The following is a 14,127-nucleotide window of genomic DNA, read 5'->3' on the forward strand; positions in this document are numbered from 1 at the left end:
TTGATGTAATTTTTGCAAACTAAGACTTCATCATTCTGTAATGTGTGAGTGTTGAAAAGGACTTAATTCTTCTGCAGAGGCCAAGGTTTATCTAGAACATGTGGCTTTCAAACTTGTTGATTTCAGGACCCTTTCATAATCTTAAAACTCATCAAGGACCCCAGAGTAGTTTTGTTTGTATGAGTTACAGCTATTTGTATTTACCATTTAGAAATTTAAAAAAATAATGTTTATACATAAATTCATTCGTAGAGATAATAAACTAATCAAAATACCGTAAATGCTAATTTTAAAAAAAACTTTTTTTGCTTTGTCAAAATAATAAAACTTAATGAAGATTTGTGTTTTTAATATTTTTAATAAATCTCTTTAATATTTACTTTAAGAGAGGTCAGTAGGATGTTCTTTAGCGTGAGATAACCAAACATTTATTGTGAGATCAAACAATTTGGTATGAGATCATGCAGCCTGGCAAACACCATTCAGTAATCAAGAAACAATTAGAGTCTATAAAGCAAATAATAGTATTGGTATGAAAACAATTTTGGCCTAAATGCCTGATAAATCTTCAGAGACCTTCAGGGGTCCCCAACAACACTTTGAGAACCACCGTTTTTTAGAACACCACCTTTGAGTCTATGTCCTTTTCCACATAAAATACCTGGGAGTTGAAGACTTGCCCTCCATACTAATCTCATGGTATTGAAGAGCCTCATTAAATACTGTCCTTTCTGTCTTATATTTAAATTAATGATGATGATAACTAAGTGTTAGAAAACCAACTTAGAGAAACTATCATAAGGTAATATTTATCATTAGATCTGAAATTTTAAAAGAGGAATTTCCTCCCTGTAGGAGTATGAATAGGAAACATACCCATTTTCCTGGGCTGTCTTTGTTGATACAAATGCAATGATCAAGATCTCTGACTCTGTGCAGCATGCCAAATACTGAACATTTAAAAAATTACACACATGTAGCATTTTTTAACATTTATTTATTTTTGAGGGAGAAACCGAGAGAGAGTGAGGAGGGGCAGAGAGAGGGAGACAGAGGATCCAAACAGGTTCCATGCTGTAAGCACAGAGTCCTACGCAGGGCTTGAACTTACAAACCATGAGACCGTGACCTGAGCCGAAGTCAAGAGTTGGCCACCCCTACATGTAGTATTTTTAAGAGTGTATTTTTACTGAAGGGAGGAGTTGAAATTTGAAATCTTATAATAATTTCTCATTTTACTATTGACTTATAATCTATTCTAAAATAGATATAGGAGTATTTCCCATAACAATAAAACAGCAATTAATTATCTTGCATACAGTACTTAAAACTATTGGATATTGTCTTCAAATCAGCTTGACATATTACTCTCACAAATAGAGCAAAGATTATTAACTATTATTCTCTTTAATATATTTTATATGTCAAAAACACTGAGTTATCTCTTGGCTATATTCATTCAGTCTGTATTCATCCACTGCTTGACCTAGCATTGTAGATTTTTGTATAGAATTGTTTACTGTCAATACCAACTGACTCTGACAGTAAACCTCAGGATGACAGGCAAGTATCTGTTCACTTTGTATTTGTTATATATAGAATAGGACTCTGAAGATCTAAAAACGATGAAAATATTTCTGCATGAGAGATATTTTATTTACTGACATGCAGAGTGATGTAACCCTAATCAAGGTATTTTCCTTAATGTGCAATACTAAAAGGCCATTTCTCATATGGAAATTTGTTATTTTTGCAGCATTACAGACAAATGAATATTCCAACATAAGTAATTGCTCTAGTTCTAGGAGTAAATTCATCCTTTGGGTTTCCCTTATACCTGGGAAATTCAGAGGAAAGAGGAAAATCTTTTCAGTCTTCTCTGGAATATATATGTTGACACTAACTGGAAATCTGTTATCTGTGCTGTGATGTGGGACCATCAAGTACAAATGCCAATGTACATCCTGCTGGCCAATTTTTCCTTCCTGGAGATCTGGTTTATCACCTCCACTGTCCCTAATATGCTAGCCAACTTTCTCTCTGAGACCAACACCATTTCTGTCTCTGGCTGCTTCCTCCAATCCTACTTCTTCTTCTCCCTGGGCACCACTGAGACCTTCTTCTTGTCTGCCGTGGCCTTTGACAAGTACCTTGCTATCTTCAGGCCCCTGCATTACCCCACTGTCATGTCAGTTCAGCACTGCATCAGAACAGGAGCTGGGTGCTGGGTATGTGGCTTCCTGTATTTCCAGTATTGTCTGGAAATAGTTGCCTATTTACCTGATCTCTCAGCTCCCATTTTGTTGTTCCAGTAAGATTGATCACTTCCTGTGTGACCTAGATATCCTCATAAATCTGTCCTGTATGCCATTTCCTGCCACTGAGATCATCTGTGCCATCTTTAACTCAGTCTTCATTTTCCCCACCTTTCTTTTTATTGCCAGCTCCTACGTCCTGGTGAGTAGAACTGTGCTCAGGGTCCCTTCTCCACGTGTGGCTCCCATCTGGCTGTGGTATCCCTGTTTTATGGCTCTATCATGGTTGTATATGTAAGTCCAACAGCAGACAATCTAGCTGAAGTAATTCCTTGCTCTATCAGAGATGAAGGCAGCTCTGAGAAAATTAGAGGATTGTGAGATTTAGTCAGAGGTGTGGAAGAAATCTTTGAAGAATTTTTTTCACAATTGAAATGATGTATGTGAAATAGTTAAAAGTTTGATATTCAATTATATTAACTGGATTAGAAAAATATTTTGGGGGGAGGAGGAACAGCCATCGTAATAGATTTTTCTAAAGCTAACTGTATCCATCTCTTCATTTTCATTAGAGAAAATTAATAATAGTGAAATATTTCAAATTCAAATTAAAATAAGGGAAAAATAATCACTAATATTTCAGACATTTTGATTTAATACTAGTTAAAATTTTGCTGCTAATATCATATACACATGCATACACATAATCGGTCCTATAGTTTACAGTTATTACTAAAATTTTCTCAGTCTAAAGTTATGTATGCTAAGTTTAGAAGACAACATTTAGGTGTTAATTCTTGTGTCAATATTAAAAACAAGGCAAGATACATTCTTAGGAAAGGTGATTCATTATTTATCATATTTGTATTTCCTCCTACTTCCTCACCAAATTTTAGTGAAAATACTCTTAATATTTAGATCCATATGGCTGCCATTAATTTTTTCCATTATATATTCTAAGAATTGTTTTTGAAAAGATCTCTATTTGGGATGAACCATGCTTTGCCTTTTCTTGATTTGCCATTTTTGCCCTCTCTAGGTTAGGGTGTAATGGCTAGGAACTGTCAGGTACTGATGCAGTTGCTGGAGTGCTTAGATTTGCCTCTACTCACTGTCTCAAGAATACTGTATCTCATATTCTTAACTAGAATTTTCATTATCCCACAAAGCCTATACTGAGTAACTCTCCCAGTATCCTACTTTTCCTTCTCTCAAGTTCTGGCAACACCATTTCTATGTATTTACCTATTCCGGACATCATATAAATGGGTGGCTCAGTGGGTTAAGCATCTGACTTTGACTCACGTCATGATCTCACGGTTGGTGAGTTCAAGTCCCACATCAGATGAGCTCGAGCCCCACATCACATGAGTTCCAGCACTGCATCTAGTGAGCATGAGTCCTGCTTTGGGTGAGCATGAGCCCTGCTTCAGGTAAGCCCCCACTTCTTTCTTTGTCTCTCAAAAAATAAATTAATTAATTTAATTTAAAAAAATCATACAGTACGTCTGGCTCCTTTCACTTAGGATGATGTTTACAAGGTTCATTTGTGTTATAGAGAATATCAGTACTTCATTCCTTTTTAGGGCTGAATAGCATTCCATCATTTGGATGTAAAATATTTGCTTTGTCCATTCAACAGTTGGACATTTAAATTGTTTCTGGTTTGTGGTATTGTTAGTAATGCTGCTGTAACAGTCATCTTTTTTGAGAGAGAGACAGAGCGCGAGTGGGGGAAGGGCAGAGAGAGAGGGAGACACAGAATCAGAAGCAGGCTCCAGGCTCTGAGCTGTCAGCACAGAGCGTTGACGTGGGGCTCAAACCCAGAAATCATGAGATCATGACCTGAGCCGAAGTCAGAGGCTTAACTGAGTGAGCCACCCAGGTGCCCCAACAGTCATGATCTTTATGTGAACCTGTTTTCACTTCCCTAGGGTATATCCCCATAGGTTGAATTGCTGGGTCATAAGTTAACTCTAAATTTAACATTTTGAGGAACTGTCAGACTATTTTCCAAAGAGGCTACATGTTGCGACCGGCACAACAAACACCGAGATCAGGGTCCTGAGGGTAGGGGAATGTAAGAAAAAAAGAAGAGAAGCCAGTTTGGGAACAGGAGGGTCCCCTGGGCTGATGGCCCAAGTGACCGCTTTATTGTTGCTTATACACAATCTTTTATATCAAGACTCTTATGGATCAGGTCATTCTAAGAATAAACAGGTTTCACATGATCACTGCCAGCCAAAACATTTAGTTCTGTGTACCTTGTGAACTTTCTAAACGGGTCACAACAAGACCTTGTTGATAGATGGCTAGCAAAACACAGTTCCCATGTTTGTTTCTATTTGACCCGGGGTAGAAAAAGGGGGGTAACATTACTGCCAACACCCAGAGACCACAGGCTTCAGGAATTAGCTTTCTCAGCCTTGACAAGGCTTTCGTATGCCTTTGTAAATGGGGGAATGGGAGGGGGAACCACCGGATTGGCTGAGTCAACAGGGAGCCGTTGCTCCACCCGGTCTCAGCCTGGCACCGGGGTCCGGCCTCCCACAGCCACAACAGTTTTATATGACACTAGCAATGTGTGTAATGTAGATTTTAGCCTTCTCTGTATTCTCACCAGTATTTGTTATTTTTACTTTTTTGACTTTAGTGATCCTGGTAGGTGTGAAGTGGTATGTACCTTTTTGTTTTAATTAGTGTTTTCCCTAATGATATTGGTCATTTTTTATGTGCTTATTTTGGCCATCTGTTTGTCTTTAGAGAAATATATATTCAAATCCCCTGAACATTGTTAAATTGGGTTTTCTTTTTATTCTTGATTTGTAGAAGGTATTAATATATTTTGGATATAAGTCCCTATTCAGATATATGATTTAAAATTAATTTCTCCCAATCTGTAGGCTGTCTTTTTTTACTTTTTTGAATGTGTCCTTTGACGTTTTGACTTTTAAGTAAGTCCCGTTTATCTCCTTTTTTCATCTGTCACTTGTGCTTTTGGTTTCAAACATAAGAAAACTTTGTCTAATCTATGGTCACAAAAATTACTCCTCTGGATATTTATAGTATTATTTTTCAATGCAGATTATTTTTATGACTTTTGAATTTATTTGGACATTTTAATAGGAAAGTGTTAAGACTGAAATCACATGTGAGTCCTAAATAACTACTTTGAAGTAAAAGCTCCCCAGACACTTCTTGGCATGTTCAGGTGTGTTTCACAGTTTACATGGCCATAGAAGTCACTGCATAATCATTTATTCCTTGTTTTGCAATCTTGGTATTCTTGAATAGATAATGTCATATCACACATTTTCAAGTGAAACCTATTTGATTATATCTTTCAGTTTGTAAAATCTTGATATCTTTTAAAACTAAATTATTTTCATAATTTATTGTCAATACTTCTCAGAGACATATGAAGCATTGATTCAGGGTAAGAGTAAAGGATGAGAAATAAATTGCTGAAAAAAAGAAATGGAAAAATAGGCCAATTCTGGAATACAGCATGATAGGAAAGATGGAATTGATAGAATTATAATAATTATAGTGAGATATACCAATAATTTTGTTCTTTAAATATAAAGAAAATAAGAGATGGGTTTTAAAAAGGCTTATTGTGTTTAAACTATTGGTAATGTTTTAAAAGTTTTCACTTTTTTGCTTCCATTGCTATATGATGAATAATTTTCACACTTGCAGATATAACTGTTTGAAAACCATGTTCTGATTTGATACAATTTGTCATCCTTTATTTTTTAGCATTAGTATTAGAAAGCGTTTTTAAAATTGTGATATATTGGTATAATTAAATGTTGTAATAGGAGCATTTGATGGTGGCCATCTTGCAGAATATCACATGCTTATTACTGTTTGAAGAGAAGGAATTAAAGCAGCTATTCACTCAGACACCATTCCTTGGGATAAAGAGATAATGACTGCATAGACTTAGACTTTTTTTTTCTTTAATTTTAGAGAGAGTTCGTGAGCGGGGGAGAGGGGCAGAGTGGGAGAGAGAATCTTAAGCAGGGCCCACACTCAGCATGGAGTCCAATGCAGGACTTTAGCGCATGCCCCTCAAATCATGGCTTGAGCCATAATCAAGAGTCAAACACTCAACCAACTGAGCCACCTGGGTGCTCCCCCCATCAACTTTTGTATGACAGCCATACCTCAATAAAACTGTTTTTGAAAAAAGAAGACAAAGGAAAATAAGATTGTGCACACATAGCATCCTGAAAAGGGTAAGTCTAACATTTTTAGGCTGTGACATTATGCTAATTTCTTATTCCACATTACTTCATAGAATCTTTATTTTTTCCTGAAATATAATTGGTACACAGTATTACATTAGTTTCAGCTGTACAATAAGGTACTTGACTTTCTCCATCTAACTTATGTCATTCAGCATAACACCCTCTAGTCCATTCAGTTGCCACAAATGGTAAGATCCCATTATTTTTTATGGCTGTTTAATATTCCATTATACTGTTTTATATATATTACCACTGTATGTATGTGTTTGTACATGTGTATATCACCCTTTTTTTATCCATCTATCCATGAACACTTAGGTTGCTTCCATATCTTGGCTATTGTAAATAATGCTGCAATAAACATAGGGTTGCACGTATCTTTTTCAATTAGTGTTTTCAGGGTTTTTTGGTGTGGCAGTAAGGGGGTGTGAATATCCAGTAATGGAATTACTGGATCCTATGATCCTATGGTATTTATTTTGTTAATTTCTGAGGATACTCCATACTTTTTCCACATTGACTACACCAACATACATCCCTACCAGCAGTGCCCAAGGGTTCCTTTTTTCTCTACAACCTCACCAACACTTGTTATTTTCTTTCTGATTCTAGCACTTCTGGCAGTAATGTGATCTGAGGTGATATCTCGTTGTGGCTTTGATTTGCATTTCCCTGATGATTGGTGATGTGGGAATCTTTTCATGTTTCTGTTGACCATCTGTACATACTCTTTGGAAAAATATGTATTCTGGCCCTCCATTTTTAGTGGGATTATTTGGGGGTTTTTTGGGTGGTCAGTTGTATAAATTTTCATATACTTTGGATATTAACTCCTTATCAGCTCTGTCATTTGCAAATGTCTTCTCCCATTTAGTAGGTTGCATTTTTGCATTGTTGATTGTTTCCTTTGCTGAGAAAAGCGTTTTCATTTAGGTGTATTTTTTCTTTTGTTTCCTTTGCCTGAGGGTATCTATCTAGAAAAATACTGCTATGGCAAATGGGAGAGAGATTAGTGCCAGTGTTTTCTTCTAGGATTTTTATGGTTTTAGGTCTCATATGTAGGTCTTAAATCCATTTGAAGTTTATTTTTGTGTATAAGAAAGGCATCTAATTTCATTCTTTTGCAAGCAGCTGTCCAGTTTTCCAGAACCATTTATTGAAGAGACTGTTTCTCCCCAGTATATTCTTGCCTCCTTGGTCATAGATTAATTTACTATACAAGCATGGATTTATTTCTGAGCTCTCTACCCTGTTTCCTTGATCTATGTGTTGTGTGTGTGTATGTGTGTGTGTGTGAGTGCACGTGCGCACGCGTGCGTGCATATGCCAATACCATACTGGTTTGATTAATACAGCTTTGTAGTATATCTTGAAATCTGGAGTTGTGATACCTCCAGCTTTTATCTTCTTTCTTGAAATTGCTTTGGTTATTCAAGGTCTTTTTTAGTTCCATGCAAACTTTAGTATTTTTCTATTTCTATGAAAAATGCTGATAGGGATTGAATTGAATCTGTAGATTGCTTTGGGTAGTATGGACATTTTAACAGTATTCTCCAAATCCACGAACATAGAATGTATTTCCATTTGTTTGTTTCATCTTCAATTTATTTCATCAGTGTTTTATAGTTTTTGGAGTACAGGTATTTCACTTCCTTGGTTAAGTTTATTTCTAGGTATTTTTTTCTTTTTAATGCAGTTGTAAATGGAATTGTTTTCTTAATTTTCTGCTACTTTGTTACTACTGTATAGAAATGCAACCAATTTTGTGTATAATTTTGTATCCTGAAACTTTATTGAATTAAATACTTCTAATAGTTTTTTGGTGTAGTCTTTAGTGTTTTCTATGTATAACATCCTTTCATTTGCAGATAGTGACAGTTTAGCTTTCTTACCAATATGGTTTCCTCTTTTTTTTTCTTGTCTGTTTGCTGTGAAATAGGGCTTCCAGTACTATGATGAATAAAAGTGGTGAAAGAAAATGTCCTTGTCTTGCTCCTGATCTTAGAGAAAAACTCTCAGTTCAGTATTGAGTATGATAATAGCTATGGGTTTTTCATTATGGCCTTTATTATGTTGAGGTATATTCCCTCTAAATCCACTTTATTGAGTGTTTTTGTCATGAATGGATGTTCTACTTAGTCATATGTTTTTTCTGCCTCTATTGAGATGATCATATGATTCATATCCTTCCTTTTATGATACAGTGTATTACATTTATTTATAATACAATCCGAATTCTTCTTGCATCCCCAGAATAAATCCTGCCTGATAATGGTGAATTATTTTTTTAATGTATTGTTGGATTTGGTTTGCTAATATTTTGTTGAGGATTTTTGCATCTGTATTAATGAGGGTTTTGGCTTGTAGTTTTCTTTTTTTTGTGGTGTCTATGTCTCGTTTGTCCTTATAGGATGTGTTGTAATTGAAAGCTCTCCTCCTTATGTTTTTTTTGGAATAGTTTGAGGAGAATAGGTATTAACTCTTATTTTTTTATTACTATTTTTTAATTCCAGTATAATTAACAGTGTTATATTCGTTTCAGGTCTACAATATAGTGATTCAACATTCTATACATTTCTGTGATTAGTGTACTCTTAATCTTCTTCACCTGTTTCACCAATTACCACCCCCTCCCCCCACCTGTCCTCTGGTAATCATTGGTTTGTTTTCTATATTTAAGAGTCTGGGGGTTTTTTTGTCTCTTTTTTTTCTTTGATCATTTGTTTCCTAAATTCCACATATGAGTGAAATCATATGGTATTTGTCTTTCTTTGGCTGACTTATTTCACTTAATATATACACTGTAGATCCATCTATGTTGCTGCAAATGACAAGATTTCATTTTTTATAGCTGAATAATATTCCATTGTGTATATATACGTACCACATCTTCTTTATTCATTTATCGATAGATGGACACTTGGGTTGGTTCTATAATTTGTCTATTGTAAATAATACTGCAATAAAGGTGGGGGTGCATATGTCCTTTTGAATTAGTGTTTTTCTTTTCTTTGGATAAATACCCAGTAGTAGAATTACTGGATCATATGGTAATTCTATTTTTAATTTTTTGAGAAACCTGCATATTATTGTTTACAGTGCCTGCACCAATTTGCATTCCCAGCAACAGTACATGAGGGTACCTTTTTCTGCTACTTCATTATTGTATAGAAATGCAATGGATTTCTGCATATTGGTTTTGTATCCTGCAACCTTAATGAGCTCATTTGTTAGTTCTAGTAGAATTCTGGTGGAGTCTTTAGGTTTGTTATAGATAGTGTCATGTCGTCTTAAGTAGTGACAGTTTACCTTCTTCCTTGCCTCTTTGGGTGCCTTTTCTTTCTTTTACTTGTCTGATTGCTGTGGCCAGGACTTTCAGTAATGTGTTGAATAAAAGTGGTGAAAGCAAGCATTCTTGTCTTGTTCCTGATCTTAGAGGAAGGGCTCTCAGTTTTTCACCATTGAGTATGATGTTTTTCATATATGGTCTGTGGGTTTTTCATATATGGTCTTTATTATGTTGAAGTATGTTCCCACTAAACCTACTTTGTTGAGGGTTTTTTTCTATCATGAATGGATGTTGTACTTATCCAGTGCTTTTTCTGCATCTCTTGAAATGATCATATGGTTTTAATTCTTTTTCTTGTTGATATGACGTATTATGTATTAACTATTCTTTGAATATTTGATAGAATTTACCTGTTAATCCATCCAGTAGTGGGCTTTTATTTGTTGGTAATCTTTTGATTGTGGATTTCATTTTGTAGTAGTAATTGGTATGTTCAGGTTTTCAATTTCTTCCTGACTCGGTTTTGGAAGATGTTTTTAAGATGTTGGATTATGTTTTTAGGAATGTATCCATTCATTCTAGTTTGTCCAATTCATTGGCATATGATTTTTGATAGTGTTCTCATATAATCCTTTGATTTGTATAGTATCAGTTGATACTGGTTTATTTCTGATTTTATTTATATGTGTCCTGTGTTTTTTCCTGATGAGTCTGGCTATACAGCTAGCAATTTTGTTTATCTTTTCAAAGAACTAACTCTTAGTTTCACTGAAATTTTCTAATTTTTTTTAGTCTCTTTCATTTATTTCCATTCTAATCTTTCTTATTTCCTTTATTCTGCTAACTTTGGTCTTTGGTTTTTTTTTTAATTTTTTTAACGTTTGTTTATTTTTGAGACAGACAGAGTGTGAGTGGGGGAGGGGCAGAGAGAGAGGGAGACACAGAATTTGAAGCAAGCTCCAGGCTCTGAGCTGCCAGCACAGAGCCGATTGCGGGGCTCGAATCTGCAAACTGTGAAATCATGACCTGAGCTGAAGTCAGACGCTTAACTGACTGAGCCACCCAGGCATCCCTAACTTTGGTTTTTGTTTGTTGTTTTTCTCTTCTCTTAGGTGTAAAGTTAGATTATTTGGCATTTTTCTTATTTCTAGATAGAGCCCTGTATCTCTGTAAATATCCCTTTTAGAATTGCTTTTGCCTTTATGTCCACAATAAATTGATACCCTCTGACTCAAAAGTTAGAACTTACTGTTTTCTCTCAGTAATAGCAATTATAAAATCCCTTTAGGAGATTCTAAGGATTGGAATCTAGAAAACAGGTAACATTATAACAGATTGTGAGAACACAGTAGAAAAAATAGGAAAAACCTCAATGCAATAAGAGTAAAAGCCTAGAATAACCTATAATGAGCAATCATAGAAAATCTTATTTTCATAAGTGGTCATGGAAGAATAAGTTCATGGTTACCCTGAAGTTCTTGAAATAGGGTTCTGTCATTTTCTGGACCTGAATTACACAATATAAAAATAAAATTTTAATTAAGTCCACATAGAAAAATGATTATTCCTACCAGCTCTTAATATACAAAACTACTTTATCTGAGAAGAAAAGAAACATGAAGTTTCAGGCTCCCATCATCATGATGACAAGTGGTAGAGAATTTTAACTCATCTCTGATATTTTATCACTATTAAACAGAAATTAACATAATACAAAACACTCTCATGAATAAATTTATTCAGCGAGTTGCTTTCTATGACTAATATATATTAAACAGCACCATTGAAGAAAGATTTGTGAAAGTGTTGACTATAAATGCCTTTGCTGGATAGCCTTGCTATTTTACATGTTACTGTTCCATTAACACCAATCATAGAATTGTCTTCCTGTGCTGTTACTTACATAGTACTGTGTGAAATGCATTCTTATCTAGGTTTATTCATAAATGAATGAATGAGTGAATGAATGAATAAATAAATAAATAAATAAATAAATAAATAAATCTATTATCTCTGTTGTACAGAGGTATATATCTAGTATAACTCCAAAATTGGCATCTGAGCAGTACTGTTTTGAGAGGGAGTATAGCTTATTTATCCTATATGAGTAAATGCCATTTCTCAGTGTATTCGAAGGCTATATATTAAATTAAAAAGTTTTAATTAAAAACTAGGAAATAGAAACAAAAAATCACACAATAAAGGAAGAGAATTTAAATATCAGTAAGGTCCATTATCTGGCTTTTTGTTCTTATCATTATTCTTTCATTCAAGTTAACCCTTCCCCTGGTCAAAATGATCTGCTTGAACATCATAGGGATTCCGTTTGTAATTGTTGAGAGAGGAGGCTACAGTAGATATAGTTGTGAAGTTTACTTTGTTTCCAGAAAAAGGACATTTCTTATGGCTGCAGAAACCCGGCCAGACTTCAGATACCGACTCTTCAGTTTTAACATGGCTGCCTTCACTTCTTTGTTCCTTAGAGTGTAGATAATTGGGTTTAAAATAGGAGTAAAGATTGTGTAGAACACAGCAAGGACTTTGTCAACAGAATAACTGCTGAAGGGCCACACATAGATGAAGATGCATGGTCCAAAGAATAGGGTGACCACAGTGATATGGGCAGTCAACGTGGAACGGGCCTTTGCCATGCTAGCAGAGGAGCGTTTCCTGACTGTGATAAGTATCACAGTGTAGGAGACAACCAAGAGGAGAAAGGAACTCATAGAAAGAAAGCCACTGTCTGCAACTATAAGTAGGCTGACAACATAAGTGTCAATGCATGCCAGCTTGGTCACTAAAGGGAGGTCACAGAAAAAACTATCTACCTGATTAGGGCCACAAAAAGGCAAGTTAACTGTAAATGCCAACTGGCTAGTAGTATGGATAAAACCCACAAGCCAGGAGATGAGAACAAGAATAATACACACACGGCGACTCATGATTGTCATGTAGTGGAGAGGTTTGCATATAGCAACATAACGGTCATAAGCCATGGATACAAGGAGCACCATTTCACTGCCAGTGAAAAGGTGAACAAAGAAAATCTGGGCCAAACAGGCATCAAAAGAAATAGTCTTCTGCTCAACCAGAAAGTCTGCAATCATTTTGGGTGTAGCAAAAGAGGCAACACATATATCTACAAAAGAGAGGTTTGCAAGCAGGAAGTACATGGGGGTATGAAGGTGAGAATCTGAGGTTACAGTGAGGATGATAAGAAAGTTTCCCAGCAGTATTGCTAGGTAAAGTAGTGAAAATATGACAAACAAGAAAGGTTGGAGCTCCTGGGAATTAGAGAGTCCCAGCAACACAAACTCTGTCACCCGGGAATGATTTGTCTCATTCATTGACTTGGCAGGAACTTATCTTGCTACCTGAATAGAAGAGAGACAGAGATCAATCAGTGGGTTTCATTTCCCAGTTCTGCTCCCTTCCTTAGGGATTCAAATTTCTACTTATGTTTATATATCTGAATTATCATATATCATTTCATAATTAAAAATTATATAGATAGCATAACAGCAATACTAAAGAGGGATGGAGGAGAGAGTCATTGAGGGGATGTTTGACATTGGTATATTCAGTTACATGAATTTGAGGAATGTAGTTTACTTTACAAATGAAATTGGAAATCTGAAATGTTTTTCTTGATATTATAGAAATCCAGTCTAAGAAACTACAGAAACAAAATCTGAATCTTTTTTTTCTACAGTAAATAATGTAACCATTTTTTAAATGACTGACACAGAGGAAGATAATTTCACAATGTTGACCCCAAAAGTTAGACACAAAGCCCGTGTACTGTATGAACCTATTTAAATAAAGTTAAAAAATAGGCTAAACTTATCTATGGTATTAAAAAAGCTCCTGTGGTCATTATCCTGGAAGGGAATAGGGACAGGAAGATGACAGGAAGGGCTTCTGAAGTGCTGGTAATGTTCTGTCTTGAGGTAAAAATGTTTGCTTTGTGAAAACTTACAAGATATGAAATTCTCTTTGGTGTACTTTTGTGCTTATTTTATTAATAAAAAATAAACCAGGAGATAAAGAGACACCATTACATTTGTGTAAGAGCTCAATAGGCAGACCCATTGCCTTGAGTGACTCGATCTTACTTCCTCCTCTATTCATTTACAAATTACATGACAGTACAAAACCTAGTTAAAATCCAAAGGTCTAGAGCTGTGACTTAGCTCTTCCTGGAGTTCTCTTATATGAAGGAAACTAGTGCATTTGTTCTCAATTGTTCCCTGATATTATTTCACTAAGCTCAGATATTGCTGTTAATGACTATAGGCATATTTTTGAATTATGGTTGACATTTCAT

The 14,127-nt window shown here is 35.3% G+C and overlaps 1 protein-coding gene and 1 pseudogene across 1 annotated transcript; one reads left to right on the forward strand and one right to left on the reverse strand.

Moving 5' to 3' along the window:
• The first annotated feature begins 1,066 nt into the window (after nucleotides 1–1,066).
• On the forward strand, nucleotides 1,067–3,777 carry LOC106969828 (olfactory receptor 11H6-like; annotated as a pseudogene).
• An 8,395-nt stretch (nucleotides 3,778–12,172) lies between these two features.
• Nucleotides 12,173–13,162, reverse strand: LOC106969868 (olfactory receptor 4K15). Its single transcript, XM_015066396.3, has one exon. The coding sequence runs from the start codon at nucleotides 13,145–13,147 to the stop codon at nucleotides 12,173–12,175; it is 975 nt and encodes a 324-aa protein (XP_014921882.2). The 5' UTR covers nucleotides 13,148–13,162.
• Nucleotides 13,163–14,127: the final 965 nt, after the last annotated feature.

The sequence above is a fragment of the Acinonyx jubatus genome, chromosome B3 (assembly GCF_027475565.1).
Source record: "Acinonyx jubatus isolate Ajub_Pintada_27869175 chromosome B3, VMU_Ajub_asm_v1.0, whole genome shotgun sequence".
In the NCBI taxonomy this organism is placed as follows: Eukaryota; Metazoa; Chordata; class Mammalia; order Carnivora; family Felidae; genus Acinonyx; species Acinonyx jubatus.

Bases quoted from the DNA above. Each gene is read 5' to 3' on its own strand.
- LOC106969868 (XM_015066396.3), bottom strand. From the start codon at position 13,147: ATGAATGAGACAAATCATTCCCGGGTGACAGAGTTTGTGTTGCTGGGA.